Consider the following 26,516-nt stretch of genomic DNA (forward strand, 5'->3'; position numbering starts at 1 on the left):
GGCAAGCGCAGGAAAATGTCCTTATGAAGTGCTTTCCTTTTGACCCCAGGGGAAATTGTTGTACAGAAACATGAATTAGCCTGCATAAATAAGGACTTTGACTACTTCTTCTTCTTCTTCTTCTTCTTCTTCTTCTTCTTCTTCTTCTTCTTCTTCTTCTTCTTCTTCTTCTTCTTCTGGTGTCAAAATGTGGAAAACTGAACCAGAGAGTGGGGAAAGGTGTAACAGAGAAAAGCTGTTATTTAGCACTACTCCCCTAATACTGAGATCATGATTTGCTGTGAAATCCAAGTCTTGGATTAATAAAATGGAAACTAGAAAGCTAACAGATATTGGCAAGATGCAAAAAGGATCCAAAGCGGGCAGAGTGGGATTCCTTGAAAACTGGAATTTATTATGTAAACTTCATTTGGAATGTCATAAGTTCAAATTCAACCTTAGAAGAGCACTGCTGAAATTACAGCTATGAAGAAAATCCTTAATTAAATCATCATTTCATCTTGGATTAGTGGGTGAGTTTTTGGCTTGCATTTTCTCAAAAAAATAATACAGTGGTACCTCGCAAGACGAATGCCTCTCAAGACAAAAAACTCGCAAGACGAAAGGGTTTTTGGTTTTTTGAGTTGCTTCGCAAGACGATTTTCCCTATGGGCTTGCTTCGCAAGACGGAAACGTCTTGCAAGTTTGTTTCCTTTTTCTTAACACCGTTAATACAGTTGCGACTTGACTTCGAGGAGCAACTCATAGCACCCGGTGTGGTAGCCATTTTTGAAGACTTTGGTGATTTTTGAAGCTTTTCCAAAACTTTCCCAAAATCGTGCTTCGTAAGACGAAAAAAATCGCAAAATGAAAAAACTCGCGGAACGAATTAATTTCGTCTTGCGAGGCACCACTGTAATAAAAAATACAGTCATACCTTGGAAATCCACACTTCTTCAGATTCTTCATGCACACGAAAGCTCATACCAATAACAAACTCAGTTGGTCTCTAAGGTGCTGCTGGAAAGAATTTTTTTATTTTGTTTCGACTACGGCAGACCAACACGGCTACCTACCTGTAACTAAGACTGACTAGATTGTGATTTCAGTATTTGATTTGAAATGTGATGCAGGCATTTTGTGGTGGCGCAGGTGGCGCTGTGGGTAAAACCTTGCCGATCGTATGGTCGGCGGTTAGAATCCCCGCGGCGGGGTGAGCTCCCGTCGTTTGGTCCCAGCTCCTGCCCACCTAGCAGTTCAAAAGCACCCTTAAGTGCAAGTAGATAAATAGGTACCGCTTTATAGCGGGAAGGTAAACGGCGTTTCTGTGTGCTGCTCTGGTGCCGGTTCGCCGGAGCAGCTTCATCACGCTGGCCACGTGACCCGGAAGTGTCTCCGGACAGCGCTGGCTCCCGGCCTCTAGAGTGAGATGAGCGCACAACCCTAGAGTCCGTACGGACTGGGGTACCTTTACCTTTAAAGGGACCCCTGACCATTAGGTGACATGACTAAGCCACTTCTGGCGAACCAGAGCAGTGCACGGAAACGCCGTTTACCTTCCCGCCGGAAGCACTTTGACGTGCTTTCGAACTGCTAGGTTGGCAGGAGCAGGGACCGAGCAACGGGAGCTCACCCTGTCACGGGGATTTGAACCGCCAACCTTCTGATCAGCAAGTCCTAGGCTCTGTGGTTTAACCCACAGAGCCACCTGCGTCCCTATTATTATTATTATAATTAAGCATCATCAACATTCAGTGATATGTTCAAGCCAGGCAAAATCATTGGGGGCCACAGCACCATGAAAGTGAGGCATGTGGCATGAAGAGAACATGTTTGAGCACGTCCTGAGAGCCACAAAAGGAAATATCTGAAGGAGCTTCTCCACCTTCCATTGCTCAGCCCGGACACTGAGGTCTTCCTCCGAGGGTCTTCTGCTGCTTCCCTCACTGCGAGAAGTGAGGTTACAGGGAACCAGGCAGAGGGCCTTCTTGACAGTGGCACCCTGCCTCGGGAATGCCCTCCGATCAGATGTCAAAGAGATAAAGAACTACACAACTATCAGAAGACTTCTGAAGGCAGCCCTGCAATGGAAAAATTATGTTTGACATTTTACTATGTCTTTATGTAAACTGTTAGCCGCCCAGAGTGGCTGGGGCAGCCCAGCCAAATGGGCGGGTAATAATAATAATAATAATAATAATAATAATAATAATAATAATAATTTTGGGAGGCCATATTCAGCCCCTGCTTCTACAGCTCCCCAATCATGACCTAAACAATACACAGAAGCTTCAATCTTCTGTGAAAACACCCCCTTCATGCAAAATCTCCTCTGTGGTCATCTGCTAGTTGTTCCCTGTATTTCCTCATATTATTTCTAGCAAGGACAACGGGTGTCGAGGTATTTGCATAATTGCTTGTGCCTCATTTCCCAGGTGATTTAAGAATGTGGTAGGGAGGTGCCACCAGACTAGAGATCTGTTTGTGGGATCCACCCTCCTTTTGACATTCACCATGGCCTGGATCCTTGTTCTCATCTCATGTCTCATTTACTGTTCAGGTATGTTTGTGGAGACCTAATGTATTATTTGTCTTGACTTCTGTTACTTTTCACAAGAAGATAATAATTTTCTGAAATCTGAGGGCACAGAAAATGTTGCATGTACCAGCAAGAAAGCTATTTGTCTTCTACAATAGTCTTTCCTAATATTTGAGAACACTGGAAATGATTCATGTGCTTTTATTTGATTTTTCTTTTTGCAAAGGTGTCACATCACAGACAACATTGATCCAGCCTGCCTCTGAGTCTGCACTCCCGGGTCAAACTGTCAAAATTTCCTGCTCTAGAAGTAGTGGCAGCTTGTATGCTTATAGCTGGTATCAACAGAAAAGTGGACAGGCTCCTCGTTTTGTGTTCTATACTACCAGCACCCGGGGAGACGGGATCCCTGATCGGTTCACTCCCTCTGTCTCTGGGAACACTTACTATTTAACCATCTCCGGTGTCCAGGCTGAAGACGAGGCGGTTTATTACTGTGCTGACTTTGTGACAGGCAGTAATGTGTTCCACAGTGCTACAATCTGATGGGGAACTGATACAAAAAGCTCTCTCTCACACTTCCTCTAGAGTTTGCAAACAAAGATCGCTGACTTATACCAGAGAAGAATGGCAGATCAAGTTGATGGATTATTCTGAAAAAGACCGGAAGAATCAGAAATCAGGAAGACTAAAATGTTAATAAGGAATGGGGGAAATTTATGATTTATCTTAAAAACCATTGCAGACATTTAAAATCATCAGTGGGATTGAAATAACACATGTATTTTAAGGGTGAATTTTGGTGCTTCAGGTTAAGAACAGTTTCAGGTTAAGAATGGACCTCCAGAACGAATTAAGTACTTAACCTGAGATACCACTGTATGTTGGATTTGTGACTGTAAAATGTTAATCTGAAAAACCAAATGAATGAATGAATGAATGAATGAATGAATAATGTCAGCTCCTCTCCCTAGACAGGGCCAAGCATCAAGTGGTTTGGGCAAGAGCATAGATTTTGTGGGTACTCTGAAAGACAGGGATGGGGCAACTGCAGAGGTTGAGTACCTCCATCTTCTGCAATGACGCTTGAGAGACGGAATTTCTTTCACTACTATTACAAGAGAGCTGGACCGAATCATCACTATATATTCTATATAATGTCAAGAGCAAGGGGAGAGGGACCACAAATTGCTTCACTCATTCCACCTCTGGAAACACTATTTCTTTGCAATTTCCAACCTCCTGGCTATATTGTATTCCCCTCAGGGGTACCAACTTGAATAAAATATGGTGGGGGGCAGGTAAGCCCTGCCTAACTGATCACAAGATGCGACACACACACGTCATTTGAATGGCAATGCCCATCAATGGGGGGGGGGGAGTCAAACATTTTATTGGAGGGAGGGCGAAGGGACTTCAGCCCCTAGGAGTTGGCTCCTATGATTCCCCTTGTGGGTTTTTAATGCTATTTACTGGTGTTCTGCTGTAATCTGGGTTTTGGCTGCTTTCAGTTAGCCTTTTGATAGTTTTCAGTACCGTTTACAGTGGTACCTCTGGTTACATATGCTTCAGGTTACATACGCTTCAGGTTACAGACTCCACTAACCCAGAAATAGTGCTTCAGGTTAAGGACTTTGCTTCAGGATGAGAACAGAAATCGGGCTCTGGCGTGGTGGCAGCAGGAGGCCCCATTAGCTAAAGTGGTGCTTGAGGATAAGAACAGTTTCAGGTTAAGTACGGACCTCCAGAATGAATTAAGTTCTTAACCAGAAGTACCACTGTATTGTCCTTGCGTCTTATTGGTTTTATTTAAGGAACTGCCGACAGGATATGATTGATTAGGGTGTGTAACACTGGCAAAATTTATCATTTTTTTAGTACCTTCTGGGTGGGAGCTTGGAATTAATCTAATCCAACCGCTTGCTGAATGCCAGAATCTTGCAAACCTCAGCATACCTGACAGGTAGCTTCCTGTCCATCACTTAAATGCCACCATCGTGGAAGATCCCAGCATCTCTCAAGGTCATTTGATCCACTCTTGAATAGTTATTACTATTGTGATACAGGGATGCAGTTGGTGCTGTGGTCTAAACCACTGAGTCTCTTGGGCTTGCCAATCAGAAGTTTGGCAGTTTGAATCCCCACAACGGAGGGAGCTCCCGTTGCTCTGTTCCAGCTCCTGCCAACCTAGCAGTTTGAAAGCATGCCAGTGCAAGTAGATTAATAGGTACGGCTGTGGAGGGGAAAGCAAACAACGTTTCCGTGCTCTCTGGTTTCCATTACGGTGTTCTGTTGAGCCAGAACCAGTTTAGTCATGCTGGCCACATGATCTGGAAAGCTGTCTGTGGACAAACTCTGGCTCCCTCAGCCCGAAAGTGGAGATGAGCGCTGCACCCCTTAGTCGAATTTGACTGGACTTAACCGTCCACAGGTGGCGCTGTGGGTTAAAGCCTCAGCGCCTAGGACTTGCTGATCGAAAGGTCGGCGGTTCGAATCCCTGCTGTGGGGTGCGCTCCCGCTGCTCTGTCCCAGCGCCTGCCAACCTAGCAGTTCGAAAGCACCCTCGGGTGCAAGTAGATAAATAGGGACCGCTTACCAGCGGGAAGGTAAACGGCGTTTCCGTGTGCAGCTCTGGCTCGCCAGAGCAGCGATGTCACACTGGCCATGTGACCCGGAAGTGTCTCCGGACAGCGCTGGCCCCTGGCCTCTTAAGTGAGATGGGCGCACAACCCCAGAGTCTGTCAAGACTGGCCCGTACGGGCAGGGGTACCTTTACCTTTTACCTAACCGTCCAGGTGTCCTTTAGCTATTATTATTATTATTATTATTATTATTATTATTATTATTATTATTTATTACAATTCTGAGGTTACCCCCAATGATTAGCTGATATTTCTTTCCTTTGTGGAAATTGAAAGCAAAATGTCTAAACTTTATTTTGAAACACTATACAAATATGTTGTGATCCAGGTTTCAGACACAAGGGGGCGATGTTGATGCAGCATCTCTTCATTTGTGAAATAACAGCTTGGTAAAATGTGTGTGTTTGGTTTGGGACTAAATCCTGAACAGAACTAAGTGGCCATAGACAAATTTTACCGCCTTATCCTTTGTTGTTTAGTCATTTAGCCGTGTCCGACTCTTCGTGACCCCCTGGACCAGAGCACGCCAGGCACTCCTGTCTTCCACTGCCTCCCGCAGTCTGGTCAAACTCATGCTGGTAGCTTCGAGAACACTGTCCAACCATCTCGTCCTCTGCCGTCCCCTTCTCCTTGTGCCCTCCATCTTTCCCAACATCAGGGTCTTTTCCAGGGAGTCTTCTCTTCTCATGAGGTGGCTGTCACGGCCACCCAGGTCTGGTCCCAGCTCACAAGAGACCTCACTCCGTTGCAGCTTATTTACAGGAAAAGTTTATTGAAGATTTCTGCTTCTCATACAGTTCAGCATTGTGGCCGTACGTCTGCCACGTTAGACCGCTGAAGTCCCCTCTGACTCCTCCCCTCTTCCGCACCAACTTAATAGCCTGGCTCTAGACCACCTCTTCCTCTCCTTTCTTTTCCGCAGGGTCTTCCTGCCCCCCTGGGTTCCCTCTCTCCGTGACTCGCCTGAGGCTGAATCCTCTGCCGCCTCTTCCCCCCTCTTTCTGGCTTTAGGGCCGGGCTCCTCCCCTGAGCTCTCTCCACTTCCGCGCGCCTCTACGTTTGAACTTGGCGCGCGTACGTTGCTGCTGACCTTTCTTTCGACCGCTACACCACCCCCTGCTCCGCTCTCCACCCTTTCCGGCTGAACACCCTGCTCCAACCCCCTCTCTCTGTTCTCTCCTAATCCTGCTCCCTCCGAGAGGCTGACGACTCCACCCCCTTTACTCCGTTCCGGCTGAGACGTCTCTTGCTTCCTCTGTCTTCCACTGGGCTCCTCTCCGCTTCTCCCTTCTCCTCCCCTTTGCTTGATTAAGGTAACCCCCTTTTGAGAATCCTCTGACTCGCTGCTCAGACTCGTGGATTCCCTCAGAATTCCGTCATCTTCTTCCTCATCCTTCTGCCCCTCCTCCCACTCGCTCTCCGTCTCCTCTGTCATCTCCTCCTCTCTCCCAGAAACCCTGACATCCATCCCCCCCTCGAAGCCCCCCCTTCCCCCCTCCCGCTCGCCGGGGACCGGTTGTGGAAACTGCGGCTCTTCGGGGGTAGGTTCAGGATACAGGTCGTCTACGTCAATGTTCTCTGCTGGCAGTTCTGTGTAAGTGTATTCGAAGTCGGGTTCTTCCCCCAAATGCTTCTCAGTCTCTGCTTCCATCGCTACTTCCTCCGGTGCTGCCCGCCAAGGACCTATCAGCCACCTCTTACGCCATTCCTCCTCTGGCTGCTCCTCCCACCAATAAGGGGTTTCCGTGTCCACCCCCGAGCACGATCCCCTGGGCGGGCTTGATTCTGGTGTTCTTTCCTCGGGGGAAGAGAAACCCCTGAACGTGCTATCTGACAATGTGGGTGTGAAAAGCCAGTCATCAAAGTACTCAGCTGGCATGGGTCTATGTGGGAAAAGTGCATGGAACTCTTCTTTCAAAAGGGGTTCGTCTAACTCGTAGCCTGGCACCCAACTATTAGCAGCGGCTGGTGTGCCCTCCCTGGCGAGAAAATATTCAACTCCCTCCTCCCCCCATCTCGAGTCCAGTATCTCTGTGACCTCGTTAAGAGGTTCTGGTCTTGGCGATTCCCCCCTCTCAGGCGCCCTCCTACGTGGCTCTGGGGGTGCTCCTGACTCTTGAAACCTGTGTGGGGTTTTGTAGGGAGTGAGCACCGACCTATGAAAGACCGGGTGCACCCTGGAACCTTCCGGAAGGGCTAGACGAAAAGCCACCGGATTGATCTTAGCCTCAACTTGATATGGCCCTAGCTGCCTGTGTCCTAACTTCTTCTTGGCCAATGACCTGGCCGGCATCGCGTGGGCTGCTAACCACACCCAGTCCCCAACCTGGATGTCCTCTCCCGCCCTCCTGTGCTTATCGGCCTGCACCTTATACGCCTGTTTTGCCAGCTCCAAATGTCTCCGCAGCTCCTCGTGCACCTCTTGCAACTCCGCTGCAAACTGGTCGGCATCTTGAGGCCCCCCCCCTCCTGGTGCCGCAAATCTCGGGAAGGTTCTGGGATGACGGCCATTGTTCGCGAAGAAAGGCGTCACCCCGGTGGAAGCGTGTTTCGTGTTGTTGTAGGCGAATTCAGCCATCGGCAGATAGTCCACCCACGCCGCAGGTCGCTGGTTGGCGTAGCACCGCAGGTACTGCTGCATGATCGCGTTGACCCTCTCCGCTTGACCGTTGGTTTGTGGATGCCTCGCCGATGTCAGGTTGATTTTGACGTGCAAGATGCCCAGAAGCTTTCGCCAGAAAGTGGAAACAAACTGGCGCCCCCTGTCGGACAAGACGGACTGCGGAAGTCCATGCACTCTGAAGACGTGATCGATGAAGAGCTTTGCGGTCTGTTCTGCCGTCGCCACCTTGGCACAAGGGATGAAGTGCGCCATCTTGGTGAACAAGTCCACCACCACTAACACCGCCGTCTTACCTCTGGAGCTGGGCAGGTCTGTAACAAAGTCCAACGCTACCCTCTCCCATGGTTGCTGCGGTGTCTCCAGCGGTTCTAGCAATCCCGCCTGCTTCTGGTGCACTGGTTTGGACCTCTGGCAGATATCACACCTGGCGACGTAGTCCGCCACCTCTCCTCTCATCTGGGGCCACCAAAAGTCTCTAGCCACCAACTCCATCGTCTTTTCTTTGCCGAAATGGCCTGCACTAGGGGCGTCATGCAACTGTTGCAGAACCTTGGCTCGAAGATCGTCGGTGGGCACGTAAAGGGCACCCTTACGAGTCAAAAGTCCATCTTGTAATTGAAACTCATCGTTGTGTCGCGACCCTCCGCGTAGCTCCTCCATCTTAGACTGTGCAAACTGATCCCTTTGCAACGCGCGTCGCACCGCGTCCAGGTCGACTGCGATGGTAGCGCACGTCCACGCCTGCGGTGCGAAAATGTGCTTTGCTGCGATTGGAGCTGCTTCCTCCAAGTATTGCGGCTTTCGGGACAGCGCGTCTGCAATAACATTGGAGTCTCCTGGGATGTATTCTATTTTGAAGTCGAAGTCCGCAAAGAACTCCGCCCAGCGCATGTGTCGCTGGGTCTGCAACTTAGCCGTCCGCCAATACTCTAAGTTCTTGTGATCCGTGCGGACCTGCACCGTGTGCTTGGCTCCTATTAAGAAGTGTCGCCACGCTTTGAAAGCTGCATGAATGGCCAACAACTCCCTGTCCCATATGGTATAATTGCGCTCCGTCTTGCTGAGCTTCCGGGAGTAGAACGCACCCGGTCGCCAGTTGCCTTGTGAATCCTCTTGCAAAAGAACGGCCCCAACCGCTCTATCTGACGCATCGGTCTCTACCCGCATGGGTCTGCCGGGATTCACGTGGAGCAGCTGCTCTTCGGAGGCGAAAAGACCCTTAAGCGTCCGGAAGGACCGCTCCGCTTGTTCGGTCCAGACGAACTTCTTCTTCTTGGAACTGAGGGTGTCAGTGATCGCCGCCGTCGCGTTCGCAAAACCTTTAATAAACTTGCGGTAAAAATTGGCAAAGCCGATGAACCTCTGGACCTCTTTCCGATTTCGAGGGCTTTTCCAGTCCAACAGCGCTTGAACCTTAGCCCTGTCCATGGCCAGTCCCTCGTCGGACAACTTGTAGCCAAGGAAATCAACCTCTCTGACATCAAACTGGCACTTTTCCAACTTGGCGTACAGCCTGTGTTCCTTCAGCCTCTGCAGGACCTCCCTCACGTCCTTATCGTGATCCTCCGGCGATTCCGAGAAAATCAGGATATCGTCGAGAAAGCAGACACACTTTTTGTAGAGGAGACCTGCTAGCACGTGGTGCATAAATGCTTGAAAAACGTGGCTGCCATTTTGGAGGCCGAAAGGCATGACTCTGTATTCGTATGTGCCCAGAGGGGTGAACATGGCGGTCTTCCACTCATCTCCTTTCCGGATGCGGATGAGATTGTAAGCTCCACGTAGGTCCAGCTTGGTGAAAATCTTGCCCCTCCTGACGGTCGCTAAAAGGTCGTCAATCTTGGGCATGGGGAAAGCTTTGGGCTTAGTCAAGCTGTTGATGAACCTGTAATCCACTATAAGCCTTTTTTGGGGCGTGTCCTTCTTCTTCACAAAGAAAACAGGGCTGCCTCCCGCTGCTTTAGATTCCTGGATGAAACCGCGCTTGAGGTTATGGTCTATGAACTCCCGAAGCTCTTGCATTTCGTCCTCCGACATGGAGTACAGCTTGGCAGCAGGCAATTGCGCCCCTGGCACTAAATCAATCGCGCAGTCGTAAGGTCTATGAGGCGGCAACTTGTCAGCTTCCTTCTCACAGAAAACCTCCAAGAATTCCTGGTACTTGTGAGGCACTGTTTGCACCATACCCAGATGCAATGGCTGCTCAGCTTCTCCTCCCTGATCGGTCTGAAAGCAATGCTGAGCACAATACGATGAACAAAAGTTGATCTGCCTCTGGTACCACGCAACCGCGGGACTGTGCCTCTCCAGCCAACTCATGCCTAACACGATGGGTGTGTCCGATAAGTGGGTGACATTGAAACTAATAAGCTCTCGATGGTTGCCAATCTGCATCATCATGGGAGGGGTTTGCTGCACCACTTGCCCCCCCAGCAACTTCCTGCCGTCCACCGTGACCACGTTCAGAGGCGTCGTTGCAGGCAGGAGCGCCATGTTGTGCTGCTTAACGAACTGCAGTCCCATGAAGTCGGCGTTGCTTCCCGAATCGATCGTTATTGGAACCTCGAGGAGTCTCCCATCAGGCAACTGGAGTGTTGCTGTGAGCAGAACTGCCGGTTTGGGAGGCAAAGGGTCCACGCTCTGCAGTGATGCTGGGGGCTTGTCTACAGATCCGCCTGGCTGAGCCCCAGTAGCTCTGCTTCCAGCCAGGCACTGTCGTTTCCCTGAAGCTGCTCCCCTGGTTGCACCTCTGCTGTTACAGTTGCCAGCGCTGCAGTGTGCTTCTGGAGCCTCTGGGGGCACTCTTTCGCCATATGGTGCGCACTGTCACAGATGTAACACTTCCTGGTTCCTCTAGGAGGCTTCGCTTTGGCTGCACCAGGGACAGGGCTCTGGGATGGCTTCTGAGCCCTAGCACCACCAATCTCCATTGGCTCCTCTCTGTCCTTCCCCATTGGCGAGGGGTGCGCACGGCTGAAGTCCCTGTGCACAAAAGGGAGAGTCCTTGCTTGCGCACGCGCTTGGGGCCCGTCCTCCTCATGCCACGGACGCCCCTCATGTCGAATTCCAAGAGCTAAAGCCCGTTGCACCACGTCTTCTAGGGTCTGGGGTCTGTCCCCCCTAGCGATCTCATCCTTGATGGGGGGGCTCAATCCCTCCCAAAAAAGATCTCTGACCGGTTTACTGTCCTTTGGCCAATCTAAGGCGGTGAGCAATGCAAAAAATTTAGAGTGGTATTGGCGCACAGTCGCTTTCCCCTGCCTCAGCCCGTGCATTTGACGGCGCGCAATGTCCACATCCACAGAGGATTGAAAACAAGAATCCATCGCTTTGATGAACGCAGTTGAATCGCGACGGGCCGGTCCATCTTCGCGCCACAAATTGCGTAGCCAAGCCCTGGCCTCCCCATGCAGGTGCGAAACAATGAACCCCACTCTCTCCTCCTCATCTTTAAAATCGTGACGGAGTAAGTGCAGTGCATATACAACGTCCGCTCTGAAATTGGGATAGTCTTGCAAGTTGCCATTAAAATGCGGAACTAGGGCACCCCCCCTCCGTCCAAGCGCAATGCCCTCCGCTCCGGATCCTGGGGCCCCCGCCTTGTCCGCGCGCTCCCACCTTGCCTGCAAATCCTGGCACGTCTTCTCCAAGTCGTCATTCTTCTTCTGCGAAGCAATGACTGCCGATGTGAGAGCGGTAACCTGATTCCGCAATGCAACCAGCTGCTCCTCAGCGCTCATGGCTGCTCCCGTTCGTGAGCTTCGCAAAAAAAAATTTTTGCTTTGAGTGAGGGGACTTACTGTCACGGCCACCCAGGTCTGGTCCCAGCTCACAAGAGACCTCACTCCGTTGCAGCTTATTTACAGGAAAAGTTTATTGAAGATTTCTGTTTCTCATACAGTTCAGCATTGTGGCCGTACGTCTGCCACGTTAGACCGCTGAAGTCCCCTCTGACTCCTCCCCTCTTCCGCACCAACTTAATAGCCTGGCTCTAGACCACCTCTTCCTCTCCTTTCTTTTCCGCAGGGTCTTCCTGCCCCCCTGGGTTCCCTCTCTCCGTGACTCGCCTGAGGCTGAATCCTCTGCCGCCTCTTCCCCCCTCTTTCTGGCTTTAGGGCCGGGCTCCTCCCCTGAGCTCTCTCCACTTCCGCGCGCCTCTACGTTTGAACTTGGCGCGCGTACGTTGCTGCTGACCTTTCTTTCGACCGCTACACCACCCCCTGCTCCGCTCTCCACCCTTTCCGGCTGAACACCCTGCTCCAACCCCCTCTCTCTGTTCTCTCCTAATCCTGCTCCCTCCGAGAGGCTGACGACTCCACCCCCTTTACTCCGTTCCGGCTGAGACGTCTCTTGCTTCCTCTGTCTTCCACTGGGCTCCTCTCCGCTTCTCCCTTCTCCTCCCCTTTGCTTGATTAAGGTAACCCCCTTTTGAGAATCCTCTGACTCGCTGCTCAGACTCGTGGATTCCCTCAGAATTCCGTCATCTTCTTCCTCATCCTTCTGCCCCTCCTCCCACTCGCTCTCCGTCTCCTCTGTCATCTCCTCCTCTCTCCCAGAAACCCTGACAGTGGCCAATTTATTGGAGCCTCAGCATCAGGATCTGTCCTTCCAGTGAGCACTCAGGGCTGATTTCCTTCAGAATGAAGAGGTTTGATCTTCTTGCAGTCCATGGGACTCTCAAGAGTCTCCTCCAGCACCAGAATTCAAAAGCATCAATTCTTCGCCGATCAGCCTTCTTTATGGTCCAGCTTTCACTTCCATACATCGCTACTGGGCAAATCCATCAATTTCACTTTCTTTTACTTTCCTCATTTTTTCCATTCTCTCTCCCTTTCTCTCTCTTTGTAAAATAACTGCTAGATTTTCTCAGTATGTTCACATCATATAGAACTCAATAAGCAGCTGTATATCAAGAGAAGAATAAAAAGAAAATGTTGTCAAAGCCAACAGTACAAAATAAACATTGTTCCACAATATTATAGGGGAACTGCAAAGGCGGAGACCACGATATCAGTCCCTCCAGAACGATTTCACTTTGCCACATTTCCACATAAGTTTGGTGAACATTTCTTGATGAGAATTCATCAGCATCGCAGTTTGAAATTCGCCTCATACAAACATTTTTGCAATTAATTTCCCCCTCATACACATTTCGCAAAACAATTTCCCCAGATAAAATGCACTTTTGCCTGCTATTTTCACCAACACATGCATTTACGGTATATGCACACTTTATCCCAATATATGAAGTTTTTTTACACATTACTTGACCAGTGAAATGCATTACAAGATTTGCAGAAATGCAACTTTCAAGAGAATGGTTGTGTTTTAGCTCAGGTGTGAAACCATTCTCTTTATACAACTTCAATTGACACTGGCACCAACTCTAGGGGCCCCTGAATGCCAGGGCTCCCACAGTTTTTGTTGGTACTCAGCACCCATATTGCGGGGCTCTGACGCGGCTTCTGGGTTCTACTGGATGTTGCATCGGAACCCCAACGCATCCTCCAAGGCCCCGTCCGAGGCCCTGCAATGCCTCAGAAGCGACTTCTGGTAGAAACTGGAAGTCATCTTGGAGGCTATGCTGAGCTTTGGAACGCAACTTCCTACTTCTGCCTCTTTTGTGAAACACTTGCTTCAAAGACAAACCAGTTCAGATCTAATTAGTGCCTTAATTTGTTTATTTCTATGGTGAATATTTTATGGGGAACCATTGTACATATGATTTGGGTTTTTGACACAAGGAGAAGCTGCTGGTTCCGCTTCTCTTCATTTGAGAGACAATGACTTAAAGAGTCACCTGCATTGTGAAATATGAGTTCATCAACAGATGGTTTTTTTCTGTTTGAGTCTTACTCATGCATGGAATTCAAGTGCCTGTACACAACTTTCTCTGCTTTGTCGTATGTTCTGGGTTGTTGAATCATCCAGTCATCCATCCTTTTTGAGATCTGGTTCAAGCTCTCTCATCTAAACCCATCATAGCTGTCAAGTGTCCCTTATTTGAAGGGACAGTCCCCTATTCCAGCGCCATGTCCCGCTGCTGTCCCTTATTGATGGATGTCCCTTAAATGTCCCTTAAATGATGTGCCTTAAATTTCAAAGGAAGCAGCTCCTCTCCCTGCTGGCCAGGGAGGAGTGAGGGTCCAACTGTGTTGCTTGGCTGTGCCTCACCCAATAAGAAGTCTAAGAACGACTGGGGGGTGGAGCTTGCATGCCTTGTGTGTGGCCAGTTAATGCAAGCTGAGGGGTTTTTTGAATGCTGGACGCCATTTTGTTGCACGTGCTGCTGCAAACTTTGCAGTGCAAAGCCAGGCCGGGGAGCAATCTTAAGTTGAGGCTGCATAGGCCTTGTGGTGCATGTGATTCATATTCTATTCAGTTGAACCTGTGGTTTCAAAGTTGGTTGGACAGTGTTCTCGAAGCTACCAGCATGAGTTTGACCAGAGTGCAGGAGGACAGGAAGACTGGAGTACCTGGAACAGGTGAGGCTGCAGGTCCCTTATTTTGGCTGCTGGTCCCTTATTCTCAAGGCTGCTGGTCCCTTATTTTCAAATCTGTAAGTTGACAGCTATGCCACCCATGTTTATATTATGATCCCCACACTTTGGAAGCTTCAGTAATTTTGGATTACATGGGACAGAGATGGGCAACTTTGAACCTAGCAAGCAAGAAGCATCATCAACATTCAGGGATATGTTCAAATCAGGCAAAATCATTGGGAGCTACAGCACCGTGTCAGTAAGGCCTGAAGTGGGCAGGTTCTGAGCAGGTCCTGAGACGGAAATACCTAAAGGAGCATCTCCACTCCCATTGCTCAGCATGGACACTGAGGTCTTCTTCTGAGGCAGAAGACCTTCTTGACAGTCGCTTCCTTCCTGTGGAACACCCTCCCATCAGATGTCAAAGAAATAAAGAACAGCACCACTTTTAGAAGACATCTGAAGGCAACCCTGCATTGGGAAGTATTTAATGTTTGACATTTTACTATGTTTTTGGTGCACTGTAAGCCGCCCAGAGTGGCTGGGGAAACCCAGTCAGATGGGCAGGATACAACAACAACAATTCTGGGAGGCCATATTCTCCCCCTAGGTCTACAGTTCCCCAATCATGTCCTAAACAATACAAAGAAGCTTTCGTGCAAAATCTGTTCTGTGGTCATCTTCTGGTTGTTCCCTGTATTTCCTCATATTCTTTCTAGCAAAGCCAATGGGTGTTGAGGTATTTGCATAATTACTTGTGCCTCATTACCCAGATGATTTAAGAGGGTGGTAGGGAGGTGCCACAGGATTAGAGATCTGGTTGTCTGTTTGTCTGCCCTCCTTTTGACATTCACCATGGCCTGGATCCTTGTTTTCTTCACATGTCTCAGTTACTGTTCAGGTATGTTTGTGGAGACCTAATGTATTATTTGACTTGACTTCTGTTACTTTTCACAAGAAGATAATAATTTTCCAAAAATTGAGGGCACAGATAATGATGCATGTACCAGCAAGAAAGCTATAGTCTTTCCTAATATTTGAGAACACAGGAAATGATTCATGTGCTTTTATTTGATTTTTCTTTTTGCAAAGGTGTCACATCGCAGACAACATTGATCCAGCCTGCCTCAGAGTCTGTGCTCCCGGGTCAAACTGTCAAATTCTCCTGCTCTAGAAGTAGTGGCAGCTTGACTTATTATAGCTGGTATCAACAGAAAGGTGGACAGGCTCCCCGTTTTGTGTTCTATCGTACCAGCAACAGGGGAGATGGGATCCCTGATCGGTTCACTCCCTCTGTCTCTGGGAACACTTACTATTTAACCATCTCCGGTGTCCAGGCTGAAGACGAGGCGGTTTATTACTGTCTTGACTGGGTGACAGGCAGTAATGTGTTCCACAGTGGTACAATCTGATGGGGAACTGATACAAAAACCTCTCTCACACACTTCCCCTAGGGTTTGCAAACAAAGATCGCTCAGGAGCTGACTTATACCAGAGAAGAATGGCAGATCAAGTTGATGGATTATGCTGAAAAAGACCGGAAGAATCAGAAATCAGGAAGACTAAAATGTTAATAAGGAATGGGGGAAATTTATGATTTATCTTAAAAACCATTGCAGACATTTAAAATCATCAGTGGGATTGGAATAACACATGTATTTTAAGGGTAAATTTTGGACACAATGGAGAAATAAAAGATTTGGATTATCATAAAAGATGCAGGAGGAAATTATTAACAAACAACCCACAAAGGGGAGGAGGGGAGGCCAGGAGATGCTTTGGAATCTTGTTTCTATGTTGTACAGTGGTGCTTCAGGTTACATACTCTGCTAACCCAGAAATAGTGCTTCAGGTTAAGAGCTTTGCTTCAGGATGAGAACAGAAATCGTGCTCCGGCAGCACAGCAGCAGCATGAGGCCCCATTAGCTAAAGTTGTGCTTCAGGTTAAGAACAGTTTCAGGTTAAGAACGGACCTCCAGAACGAATTAAGTACTTAACCTGAGGTACCACTGTATGTTGGATTTGTGACTGTAAAATGTTAATCTGAAAAACCAAATGAATGAATGAATGAATGAATGAATGAATGAATGAATAATGTCAGCTCCTCTCCCTAGACAGGGCCAAACATGAAGTGGTTTGGGCAAGAGCATAGATTTTGTGGGTACTCTGAAAGACAGGGATGGGGCAACTGCAGAGGTTGAGTACCTCCATCTTCTGCAATGATGCTTGACAGACGGAATTTCTTTCACTACTATTACAAGAGAGCCGGACCGAATCATCACTATATATTCTATATAATGTCAAGAGCAAGGGGAGAGGGACCACAAATTGCTTCACTCATTCCACCTCTGGAAACACTGTTTCTTTGCAATTTCCAACCTCCTGGCTATATTGTATTCCCCTCAGGGGTACCAACTTGAATAAAATATGGGGGGGGGGGCAGGTAAGCCCTGCCTAACTGATCACAAGATGTGACACACACACCTCATTTGAATGGCAATGCCCATCAATGGGGGGGGGTCAAACATTTTATTGGAGGGAGGGCGAAGGGAACTGCAAACCACGAGACCATGATATCAGCACTAAGTCCCTCCAGAACGAATTCACTTTGCCACATTTCCACATAAGTTAGGTGAACATTTCTTGATGAGAATTTATCAGCATCGCAGTTTGAAATTCGCCTCATACAAACATTTTTGCAATTAATTTCCCCCTCATACACATTTCGCAAAAAAATTTCCCCGGATAAAATGCACTTTTGCCTGCTATTTTCACCAACACATGCATTTATACGCACAGTTGACCCCAGCATATGAAGTTTTTTTTACACATTACTTGACCAGTGAAATGCATTACAAAATTCGCAGAAATGCAAATTTCAAGAGAATGGTTGTGTTTTAGCTCAGGTGTGGAGACGCTTATTTAAGTCTAAATTGAATCATATTTCTCCATATGCCTACTTATACTACTTTTTGGGTTATTGGATAGGTCAAGTGTGCAGTCTGAATGAGACCTGGCACAGACTCTTCCTTCCCAATCCAGATTTATAACCTAACACTTTTTGTGTGTGTTTGTGTTTGTGGGGTGGGAAATCTCAAACCTGGGGCCAGATGTGGCCCTCCTGTCCTCTCTATGTGGCCCTGAGGAGATTACCCAGGCCACATCCCTAACAATCCCTGACCTGAGCTTTCCTCGACTGCTCTTGCCTGTCAAGAAAATGCCCATGAATTATGATTATCCTTCTTCCTTGCATGAATGTAGGATCAACAAATACATGCATGAGTTTTTACACACACACACAAAGTGCCTTTTTCTGGGGGTACACATACCCCTAAACATTTTGTGAATCTAAGTTTGGCCTCATTGAGGGGCAGTATTTCCATATGAGTAGGAAAGGCTTCTTTATGTTCATGAGGAGGTGAGAGTCTGTTTGTTTCAAAGTAGACCTAATATAAATGAGATCACCCAGCAAGAGCAAGCTTACACAATATACAAACTTAAGATACATATATAAGAAGCTCATTTATATTTTGGGGATGATTCATGTTCTTATGTAGCTACACTTCCTGAATGTCCCATGAGCATACTATAAAGTAGTTATGCTCTTTGTTATAAATCAAGCACCGCTAGGACTTGTTTCTGTTCCTTTTCAATAAAAAAATTCAGGGTGCCACGAGCAATTTTTTATTCTGAAAGTTTGGCCCTGAGAAAGAACCCAGACAAAACATAGAACCTTATCTCTTCTTTTAAACGGTCCCTTTCATGCAAAATCTGTTCCAGGGTAATTTTTCAGAACTTCATCCCATTTCTTCATAATGTCTACAGAAAAGCCAATGGGTATTGACATATTTGCATGACAAATTATTCCCCAGCTCCTGGGGTATTCAAAAGAGGAGGGGACATGTGCAGCTAGAATAGACACAGATTTTTTTTTTTTCCCATCTGAGGCTCATCCTCCTTTTGACTTTCATCATGGCCTGGATCCTTGTTCTCGTCAGCTTTCTCGCTTACTGCTCAGGTACGGTTCTGGTGGGCTAATGTGCCTACAGCAAAACTATTTCTCATGTGTATTTATCATGCCCTCCCCCCAAAGCTGACTTCCATGATATTTGAAAATACAGAAAATGATTCATGTGTTTATCATTTTCCTTCTCCTTGCAAACGTGTCCTTTCCCAGCAAACAGCTATTTCTCTATTTAGCAGAGAAACAGAATACATTGGTGATATTAAGGAGCAGAGAGTGATGCATCGGTTTTTCTTTTTCTTTCTGCAAAGGTGTCGCTTCACAGCCGACATTGACTCAGGCAGCCTCCGAGTCTGTTTCCCCGGGCCAAGCAATTAAACTCTCCTGTTCTAAAAGTAGTGGTGGAAGCTGGAGCTACTTTCACTGGTATCAACAGAAACCTGGCCAGGCTCCTCGCTTCGTGCTCTATCATACCAGCAACAGGGGAGAAGGGATCCCAGATCGGTTCACTGGTTCTGTCTCTGGGAACACTGGGTATTTAACCATCTCCAACAGCCAGACTGAAGATGAGGCCGTTTATTACTGTGGTGCCTGGGAGTACACTGGTACTACCAAGTTCCACAGTGACACAATCTGATGGGGAACTGAGACAAAAACATTTGCTCTTCCTCCCTAGAGTAGGAAACTTGAATCACCCAGGAACTTCATTGAGGCCAAAAGTGACAGCCCTTCCTCCTCACCATGGACAGGCTCAAAGTTAGGGCAGGAGGACAGATTTTGTAGGTCTACTGGAAGAGGATCTTGGGGCTGTTGCAGATCTTGTATGCAACTGCACTGAGGACTGAGGACTTCGCTTTCATTGGTATCAACAGAGAACTGGAGAATATCCCTGCTCTTGGCTTTACGATGCCAGCACCAGGGGAGAAGAGATTCCAGATCAGTTCATAGGTTCTACCTCTGGAAACATTGCCCATTTAGCTATCCTAACATCCTGACTGAAAACAAATAATTACACCTCTACAGTTATTCACATGCAACATTCAATGTATGTAAAGTCTGCACACAATAGTTGAGCTGTATGAATCAAGAAGCATACACACCAACATTTGTAGATGTCGAGAGCCAGCTGAGGGACACGGGTGGCGCTGTGGGTTAAACCACAGAGCCTAGGACTTGCCGATCAGAAGGTCGGCGGTTCGAATCCCCGCAACGGGGTGAGCTCCCATTGCTCGCTCCCTGCTCCTGCCAACCTAGCAGTTCGAAAGCACGTCAAAGTGCAAGTAGATAAATAGGTACCACTCCGGCGGGAAGGTAAACGGAGTTTCCGTGTGCTGCTCTGGTTCGCCAGAAGCAGCTTAGTCGTGCTGGCCACATGACCTGGAAGCTGTACATCGGCTCCCTCAGCCAGTAAAGCAAGACGAGCACCACAACCCCAGAGTCGGTCATGACTGGACCTAATGTTCAGGGGTCCCTTTACCTTTACCTAGAGGCAGCTGGTGCCTGTGTTCAGTGTCATGTGTGAACAAGCCTATAGTCTCTCCTGAGTGTGGGTACATTCATATGGCAAGGAATGAAAATTGCATACCCAATAGGTGAGACCTGCAAGAAACAAAAGGTTGCAGCCTGCAGTTCAGACACGGCAGAAAAAGATTGCCCAGATTTTCACTATGATCCTAACCCTTTGAGATACATTGCATTTTTTTTTTTGCCTTGAGAATTTCCAGCCAGGGCAGCAAGGGTCATTCTCACCATTCAATTATATATTCTAGTCAGGTCTGGAAGGTTCCCGAGGGCCAGGCAGAGAGGCTGGAGGGCCGCATTAAGCCTCTGGATCCCACTCCCATTCTAAACAAAATGTCATTCTTCTTTTAAGCTGCCTAACCCATGCAAAATTATTTCGTTAGAAGTTCATCACATTTCCTGCCCCTAGCAAAGCCAATGGGTGTTGATATATTTGCATGAGAAGTCTTTCTTCATTTCATGTGGGATTTAAGAGAGGGGGAGGAAGGTGCAGCTAGATTAGAGAACCTTTATTCCTCTCAGCCTCAAATTGATTTCCACCATGGCAAAGCTGTGTGTTTTATTCATGTTTCTCAGTTCCTGCTCAGGTCTGGTTGTGGAGGGAATATGGGGCTGGCGACCATGCTATTTGTCTTCTTTATTTATCACTAAAACAGAATTAATACTTTTTCTGAAATTTGAGAAAACAGAAAATGATGCATAGTTGTTGTTTTTTTCCCTTTTCTTTACAAAGGTGTCAGTTCACAGCACACACTGACTCAGTCAGCCTCTGAATCTGGGACTCTGGGCCAGACCCTGATTCTCTCCTGCTCTAAAAGTAGCAGCAGCAAGAGTGCATTCCGCTGGTATCAACAGAAACCTGGAGAAGCTCCTCACTTTGTGCTCTATGGCACCAGCAACAGGGGAGAAGGGATTCCAGATCGGTTCACTGGCTCCGTCTCTGGGAACACTGGCTATTTAACTATCTCCAACCTCCAAGCTGAAGACGAGGCAGTTTATTACTGTTGCGTTTGGGAGGACACCAGTGGCTTCAAGTTCCACAGTGGTGCAATCTGATGGGGAACCGAGACAAAAAGCTTCACTCTTCCTCGCTGCAGCAGGAAACCTGAAACACACAATCACTTGTTTGAGCCTCAAAGGAACAGCTTGGCCAGGGACAAACTTGAAGTGGTTAGGGCAGGAGGGCAAGGGCTTTGCTGGAAGAGGATGGCAGAATATTGAGATGCTGGAAGAACTTAGAGGGCGCTTCTCTGACAAACTGGTAGAACAAGCAGCGCTTGTGGGGAAAATAAATAACCAATTAAAATGGGCATAAGGCTTGAGCTACAAGTACTCTTTTCTAACTGAATGGCACTGTTTTATTATGTACATAGAGGAAAACCAAAATAGTAACAACAACAACAATTTATTATTTATACCCTGCCCATCTGGCTGGGTTTCCCCAGCCACTCTGGGCTGCTCCCAACAGAATATTAAAAACACGACAAAACATCAAACATCAAAAACTTCCCTAAACAGGGCTTCCTTCAGATGCTTTCTAAAAGTCAGATAGTTGTTTGTTTCCTTGATATCTGATGGGAGGGCGTTTAACAGGGCAGGCGCCACTACTGAGAAGGCCCTCTGCCTGGTTCCCTGTAGTTTCACTTCTCGCAGTGAGGAAACCGCCAGAAGGCCCTCGGCGCTGGACCTCAGTGTCCGGGCTGAATGATGGGAGTGGAGACGCTCCTTCAAGTATACTGGGCTGAGGCCATTTAGGGCTTGAAAGGTCATCACCAACACTTTGAATGGTGCTTGGAAATGTACTGGGAGCCAATGTAGGTCTTTCAGGACTGGTGCTATATGATCTTGGTGACCATTCCCAGTCACCTGTCTAGCTGCCACATTCTGGATTAATTGTAGTTTCTGGGTCACCATCAAAGGTAGCCCTACGTAGAACACATTGCAGTAGTCCAAGCAGGAGATAACCAGAGCATGCACCACTCTGGCAAGACAGTCTGTGGGCAGGTAGGTTCTCTGTCTGTGTACCAGATGGAGTTGGTAGACAGTAGACTCTCCACAACCCATCGGCACAACCCTTCTTCGTCTAACCTGTGTTCTGTGTCCCACCACCATTCTCCTGGCTTGGAGCCTTCCCACGCTGATGCTTCCCTGAGGTGTCCCCCCAGCTGTAGTCTCCCACCATTCTTCTTCATCTAGGCAGTCCCTGACATCATGACTCTTCACAAATCACACCCCTTCCTCCAAGGGGAACTTTCCAGGGGCTGTCTGCCAGTGGTGTGTGTGTGTGTACTAGAGGCAAAACTGAGCAGATGTGACTCTTATTTTTGTACAACAGGTCACGCCCTTCATGCAAAACCTGTTCTGTGGTCATCTGAGAGAACTTCATCACAGCTCTTCATAATGTCTCCAGAAAAGCCAATGGGTACAGATATATTTGCATGATATATCATCCCTCAGCTCCTGGGGTATATAAGAGAGAAGGGTCCCCCTTCCCTCTTATAGATTAGAGAGCTGTTTGCCTCTGGGACTCACCTTCCTTTTGAATTTCACCATGGGCCAGATCCTTATCCTCTTAATTTTTCTCACTTACTTCTCAGGTATGGGTTATGTGGTCTAATGGGCTAGCAACAATTTCTCTATTTAGCACAGAAACAGAATACGTTGGAGCAGAGAGTGATGCATCGGTTTTTCTTTTTCTTTCTGCAAAGGTGTCGCTTCACAGCCGACATTGACTCAGGCAGCCTCTGAGTCTGTTTCCCTGGGCCAAGCAATTAAACTCTCCTGTTCTAAAAGTAGTGGTGGAAGCTGGGGCTACTTTCACTGGTATCAACAGAAACCTGGCCAGGCTCCTCGCTTCGTGCTCTATCATACCAGCAACAGGGGAGAAGGGATCCCAGATCGGTTCACTGGTTCTGTCTCTGGGAACACAGGCTATTTAACCATCACCAACATCCAGGCTGAAGACGAGGCTGTTTATTACTGTTGTGCTTATGAGAGCTCTGGTAGCTTCCAGTTCCACAGTGGTGCAATCTGATGGGGAACTGAGACAAAAACCTTCACTCCTCCTTTCTAGAGTGATGAATTCAAAATAGCTTGAGCCTGAAAGTGACAGTTCTTCTCCCTGGGAAGGGACAGGCTTGAAGGACAGCAAAATGGAATAAGAGTTCATTAACAGAAATGCATTTGGCTTGGGTCTTACACATGCGGTGAAATTAAGTGCATAATATTCTTGCCTAATCACACATTTTGGGTTGCTCAAGTAGCCAAATGTGTTTCTTGAATGGGTTGTGGCTCATGCTCTTTATAGAAAATTTATTTATGGAAATACACCATCAAATCTATTATCTGGGTGGAAATATAAAATAGACAGAGACTGATCGATTAAAACAAAAGCACCCAGGAGGTGACCTTTATTTACTGCTGCACCTGCCCACTTGCCCTGTTGAAGAGAGAAGACGATAATACTTAATTACAGTGGTGCCCCGCAAGACGAATGCCTCGCAAGACGGAAAACTCGCTAGACGAAAGGGTTTTCCGTTTTTTGAGCTGCTTCGCAAGACGAATTTCCCTATGGGCTTGCTTCGCAAGACGAAAACGTCTTGCAAGTTTGTTTCCTTTTTCTTAACACCATTAATACAGTTGCGACTTGACTTTGAGGAGCAACTCATAGAACTCAGTGTACATAGTAGCCTTTTTTGAGGTTTTTAGTGATTTTTGAAGCTTTTCCAAAACTTCTTTTGCAGCCATTTGGTAAGTTAAGCTTTTAAAACTTTTTTTTGGGGGGGGGTTGGATTTTGGGTTGGGGTGTTTGGAATTGAAGGACTTGGTGTTGGGGAGGGGTTTGCAAGAATCTGGAAACTTGTGTTTTTTTTCCTGCATTTTTATGATTTTCTGTGACCATTGGGCCACTCTGCTGTTTTTTTAAAAAAAATCTGGATTTGAATTTCTGTGTGCTGGGTGAACAGTTGGGGAGGGGTTTGCAAGAATCTGGAAGCTTGTGATTTTTTTCCTGCATTTTTATGATTTTCTGTGACCATTGGGCCACTCTGCTGTTTTTTTAAAAAATTTCTGGGTTTGAATTTTGAAATGCTCTTTACAGTATGTGTGACTTTAAAGAGCACTTAATAAACTCTTGTTGTACCAAATTTGGCTTTGTTTGGACTTTTTTTGACCATAGGAACGCATTAATTAATTTTCAATGCATTCCTATGGGATTTTGTGCTTCGCAAGACGAAAAATTCGCTAGACGAAAAAATTCGTGGAACGAATTAATTTCGTCTTGCGAGGCACCACTGTATATAAATACATGAAACTATATAAAAGTACATTTCTATTGGTGAACTCACAATACATACCATCCTTTTTTATTTCAATCTTTACAGAGAGAGCCTATAGAACCCAGCCTTTTGGATAATGGCATTGTCCCGAGTGAATCGCCATCCCCTGTCTCTCCCACTTCCTCATTCACCATCATCATCACCTCCTCTACAGGTGCTGCCTTCAAACTTCCTCCATAAGGTTTGTGGCAGGTTGAAACCAACTAAGTGGAGCCCTGGATATGTTTCATATTTCAGCCCTGATAGCATCACTGACCAGATGTGCTGGATCTTTACACATTAAAAAATCAGTACAGGAAAACACATTATAAAAGATCATAATGGAAAATCCCATTGGTGACAGGTCATAGCTCTACAGCGCCATCTGGTGTTGTATGTTTATGATGCAGTTATAAAAATATAATTGATGAAATGGAGGCAGTGAGAGATTTTACTTTCTTGGGCTCCATGATCACTGCGGATGGTGACAGCAGTCATGAAATTAAAAGATACCTGCTTCTTGGGAGAAAAGCAATGACAAACCTAGACAACATCTTAAAAAGCAGAGACATCACCTTGCTGACAAAAGTCCGTTAAAGCTATGGTTTTCCCAGTAGTGATGTATGGAAGTGAGAGCTGGACTATAAGAAGGCTGATCGTTGAAGAATTGATGCTTTTGAATTATGGTGCTGGAGGAGACTCTTGAGAGTCCCATGGACTGCAAGAAGATCAAACCTATCCATTCTTAAGGAAATCAGCTCTGAGTGCTCACTGGAAGGACAGATCCTGAAGCTGCGGCTCAAATACTTTGGCCACCTCATGAGAAGAGAAGACTCCCTGGAGCTGCCAGTGTTGCAAAGGAGAACTGTCAGGCTGCTGAAACTTCTTCTGAAGTATAAATTGTTGCATGGATGGATACATTATCGCTTTAATATTGATACTGGAACCTTTCTGTCACCTTGTGGCACTATTTTGAAACAGAACTATCTGGAAACCTCCTTTTTGAACTTGGGGATTATAAAAGTTGATAGGAACTTTGATGGCGGAAAAGAAACTTTCCTTCTCATGAAATACCCCCCCCTGGTGGATTTGCAGAGGTATAGAGGCCTGGGAACTGTATTATATCGAGATTTCTTTGTGGTTTAATTGTTTACATTCTGGACTTGCCTTTCTCATGGATTGAAAGACTACTTGACCTTGAACAGAGGCAGCTGGGGAATGAGCGGCCCAGGGAAAACAAGAGCAGCCAAAGCTAAGGAAGCTAAGGAAGCTAAAGAAAAAGATAAGAGACCTGGGCAGCTTGTTCAAACAACGTTAACACATCAACGTAGATCCTCTGTACCAACTGTGCTGACGGCACAGGAGGGAGAAGTTGAAACGCTTGCTACAGAAGAAATGGCAACTGGAGGAACTGATCCAGTCTTGAAACAAATCTTGGAACAATTGGCACTTTTGAATAAGAAGGTGGACGATCAGTCATCTAAAATCGATAGAGCTACATCTACTATCAGTAAGTTATCAGATCAGGTTTCCCAGCATACTCAGGCTATTGAGAAATTGCAAGGAGCTACGGCTGAGAACTATAAATTAGCTGCGGAAGCCAATCAAAAAGCTGAGCAAGCGTGCAAAAAGGTTGAGGAGATCAAAGGGGAAGTAAGACCTCTGAAAAGACAGGTAGGAGAACAGCAAGCCTACCTGTCAATGGTGGAACTGAAAAGTAAGGAATGCAATCTTAGGCTGAGGGCCGTCCCAGAACTGGAGCAGGGCAACCTAGAGGAATTTTTGACGCAGTTATTTTCTAAATTTTGGGGGGTTGAGGAAGACAAAGACTTCAAAATTGTGACGGCCTTCAGATTGGGAAGAACGGCTAAGAAAGACAAGTCCAGAGACTGTTTGGTTTGCTTGAGAACAAGAGAGGAAAGAGACAAGATACTAGGCCAACATTTTAAAAAATCTCTGGAAGTTGAAGGCAAAAGAGCAGAAATTTATAGAGACATTCCCAAATATCTGTTGGACCTTAGAGCCTCATATACAGACTTGGCCAAACTGTTAAGGTACAACGCAATTCCTTACAGGTGGGAATTCCCTCAAGGTTTATCATTCACCTATAAAGGAAAGAAGGTAAGAATTAAAACACTAGAGGACCAGCAGAAGTTCCTGTACGACAACGAGGAGGACCTCCAAAAGAGAGCCGCAGATTCTTGGCCTCCACCACCGGGATTACCACCAGGACACGTACCATCTGGAGGCGGACCGGCACCACATCCTTCGGGAACGGAGGATAACATAGATACCCAACTGTGATACTCAAGTACTAGACCAGGATGTCTCTACAGCTTCTTAGTTGGAACATAAATGGCGGGAACTCTCCAGAAAAAAGGAGAAAAGTATTTCATATTTTGAAAAAAGAACAATTGGACATTATCTGCTTGCAAGAAACACATGTGACA

The 26,516-nt window shown here is 47.0% G+C and overlaps 3 protein-coding genes and 1 gene segment (V, D, J or C); all 4 read left to right on the forward strand.

Annotated features, from left to right (window-relative positions):
- Positions 1-26,516, forward strand: part of LOC309359598 (immunoglobulin lambda-1 light chain-like) — a 142,824-nt gene that overhangs the window by 87,981 nt on the left and 28,327 nt on the right. The window lies entirely within an intron of this gene.
- The window catches only part of LOC309359588 (immunoglobulin lambda-1 light chain-like), a 109,639-nt gene that overhangs the window by 32,701 nt on the left and 50,422 nt on the right, over positions 1-26,516 (forward strand). For 2 of the 4 annotated variants that reach the window (XM_081893494.1, XM_081893493.1), the window contains exons 1-2: positions 15,065-15,166; positions 15,358-15,655. The exons of the other annotated variants lie outside the window; for them this stretch is intronic. In XM_081893494.1, the coding sequence (XP_081749620.1) occupies positions 15,121-15,166; positions 15,358-15,655 (344 nt within the window). In that variant the 5' untranslated portion in view covers positions 15,065-15,120. Of the gene's footprint in view, positions 1-15,064; positions 15,167-15,357; positions 15,656-26,516 lie in introns of those variants that run through there. 4 annotated transcript variants of the gene reach the window in all.
- Positions 1-26,516, forward strand: part of LOC309359597 (immunoglobulin lambda-1 light chain-like) — a 106,420-nt gene that overhangs the window by 21,636 nt on the left and 58,268 nt on the right. The window contains exons 1-2 of one of the 6 annotated variants that reach the window (XM_081893510.1): positions 2,447-2,539; positions 2,745-3,042. The exons of 3 other annotated variants lie outside the window; for them this stretch is intronic. In XM_081893510.1, coding sequence (XP_081749636.1) covers positions 2,494-2,539; positions 2,745-3,042 — 344 coding nt within the window. In that variant the 5' untranslated portion in view covers positions 2,447-2,493. Of the gene's footprint in view, positions 1-2,446; positions 2,540-2,744; positions 3,043-18,201; positions 18,284-18,540; positions 18,845-22,214; positions 22,348-22,458; positions 22,763-26,516 lie in introns of those variants that run through there. 2 more of the 6 variants (XM_081893507.1, XM_081893506.1) reach the window with 2 other exon arrangements.
- Positions 1-26,516, forward strand: part of LOC309359595 (immunoglobulin lambda-1 light chain-like) — an 85,644-nt gene that overhangs the window by 17,556 nt on the left and 41,572 nt on the right.

Source organism: Podarcis melisellensis (genome assembly GCF_964234715.1).
Source record: "Podarcis melisellensis genome assembly, chromosome: 16".
Classification (NCBI taxonomy): Eukaryota; Metazoa; Chordata; class Lepidosauria; order Squamata; family Lacertidae; genus Podarcis; species Podarcis melisellensis.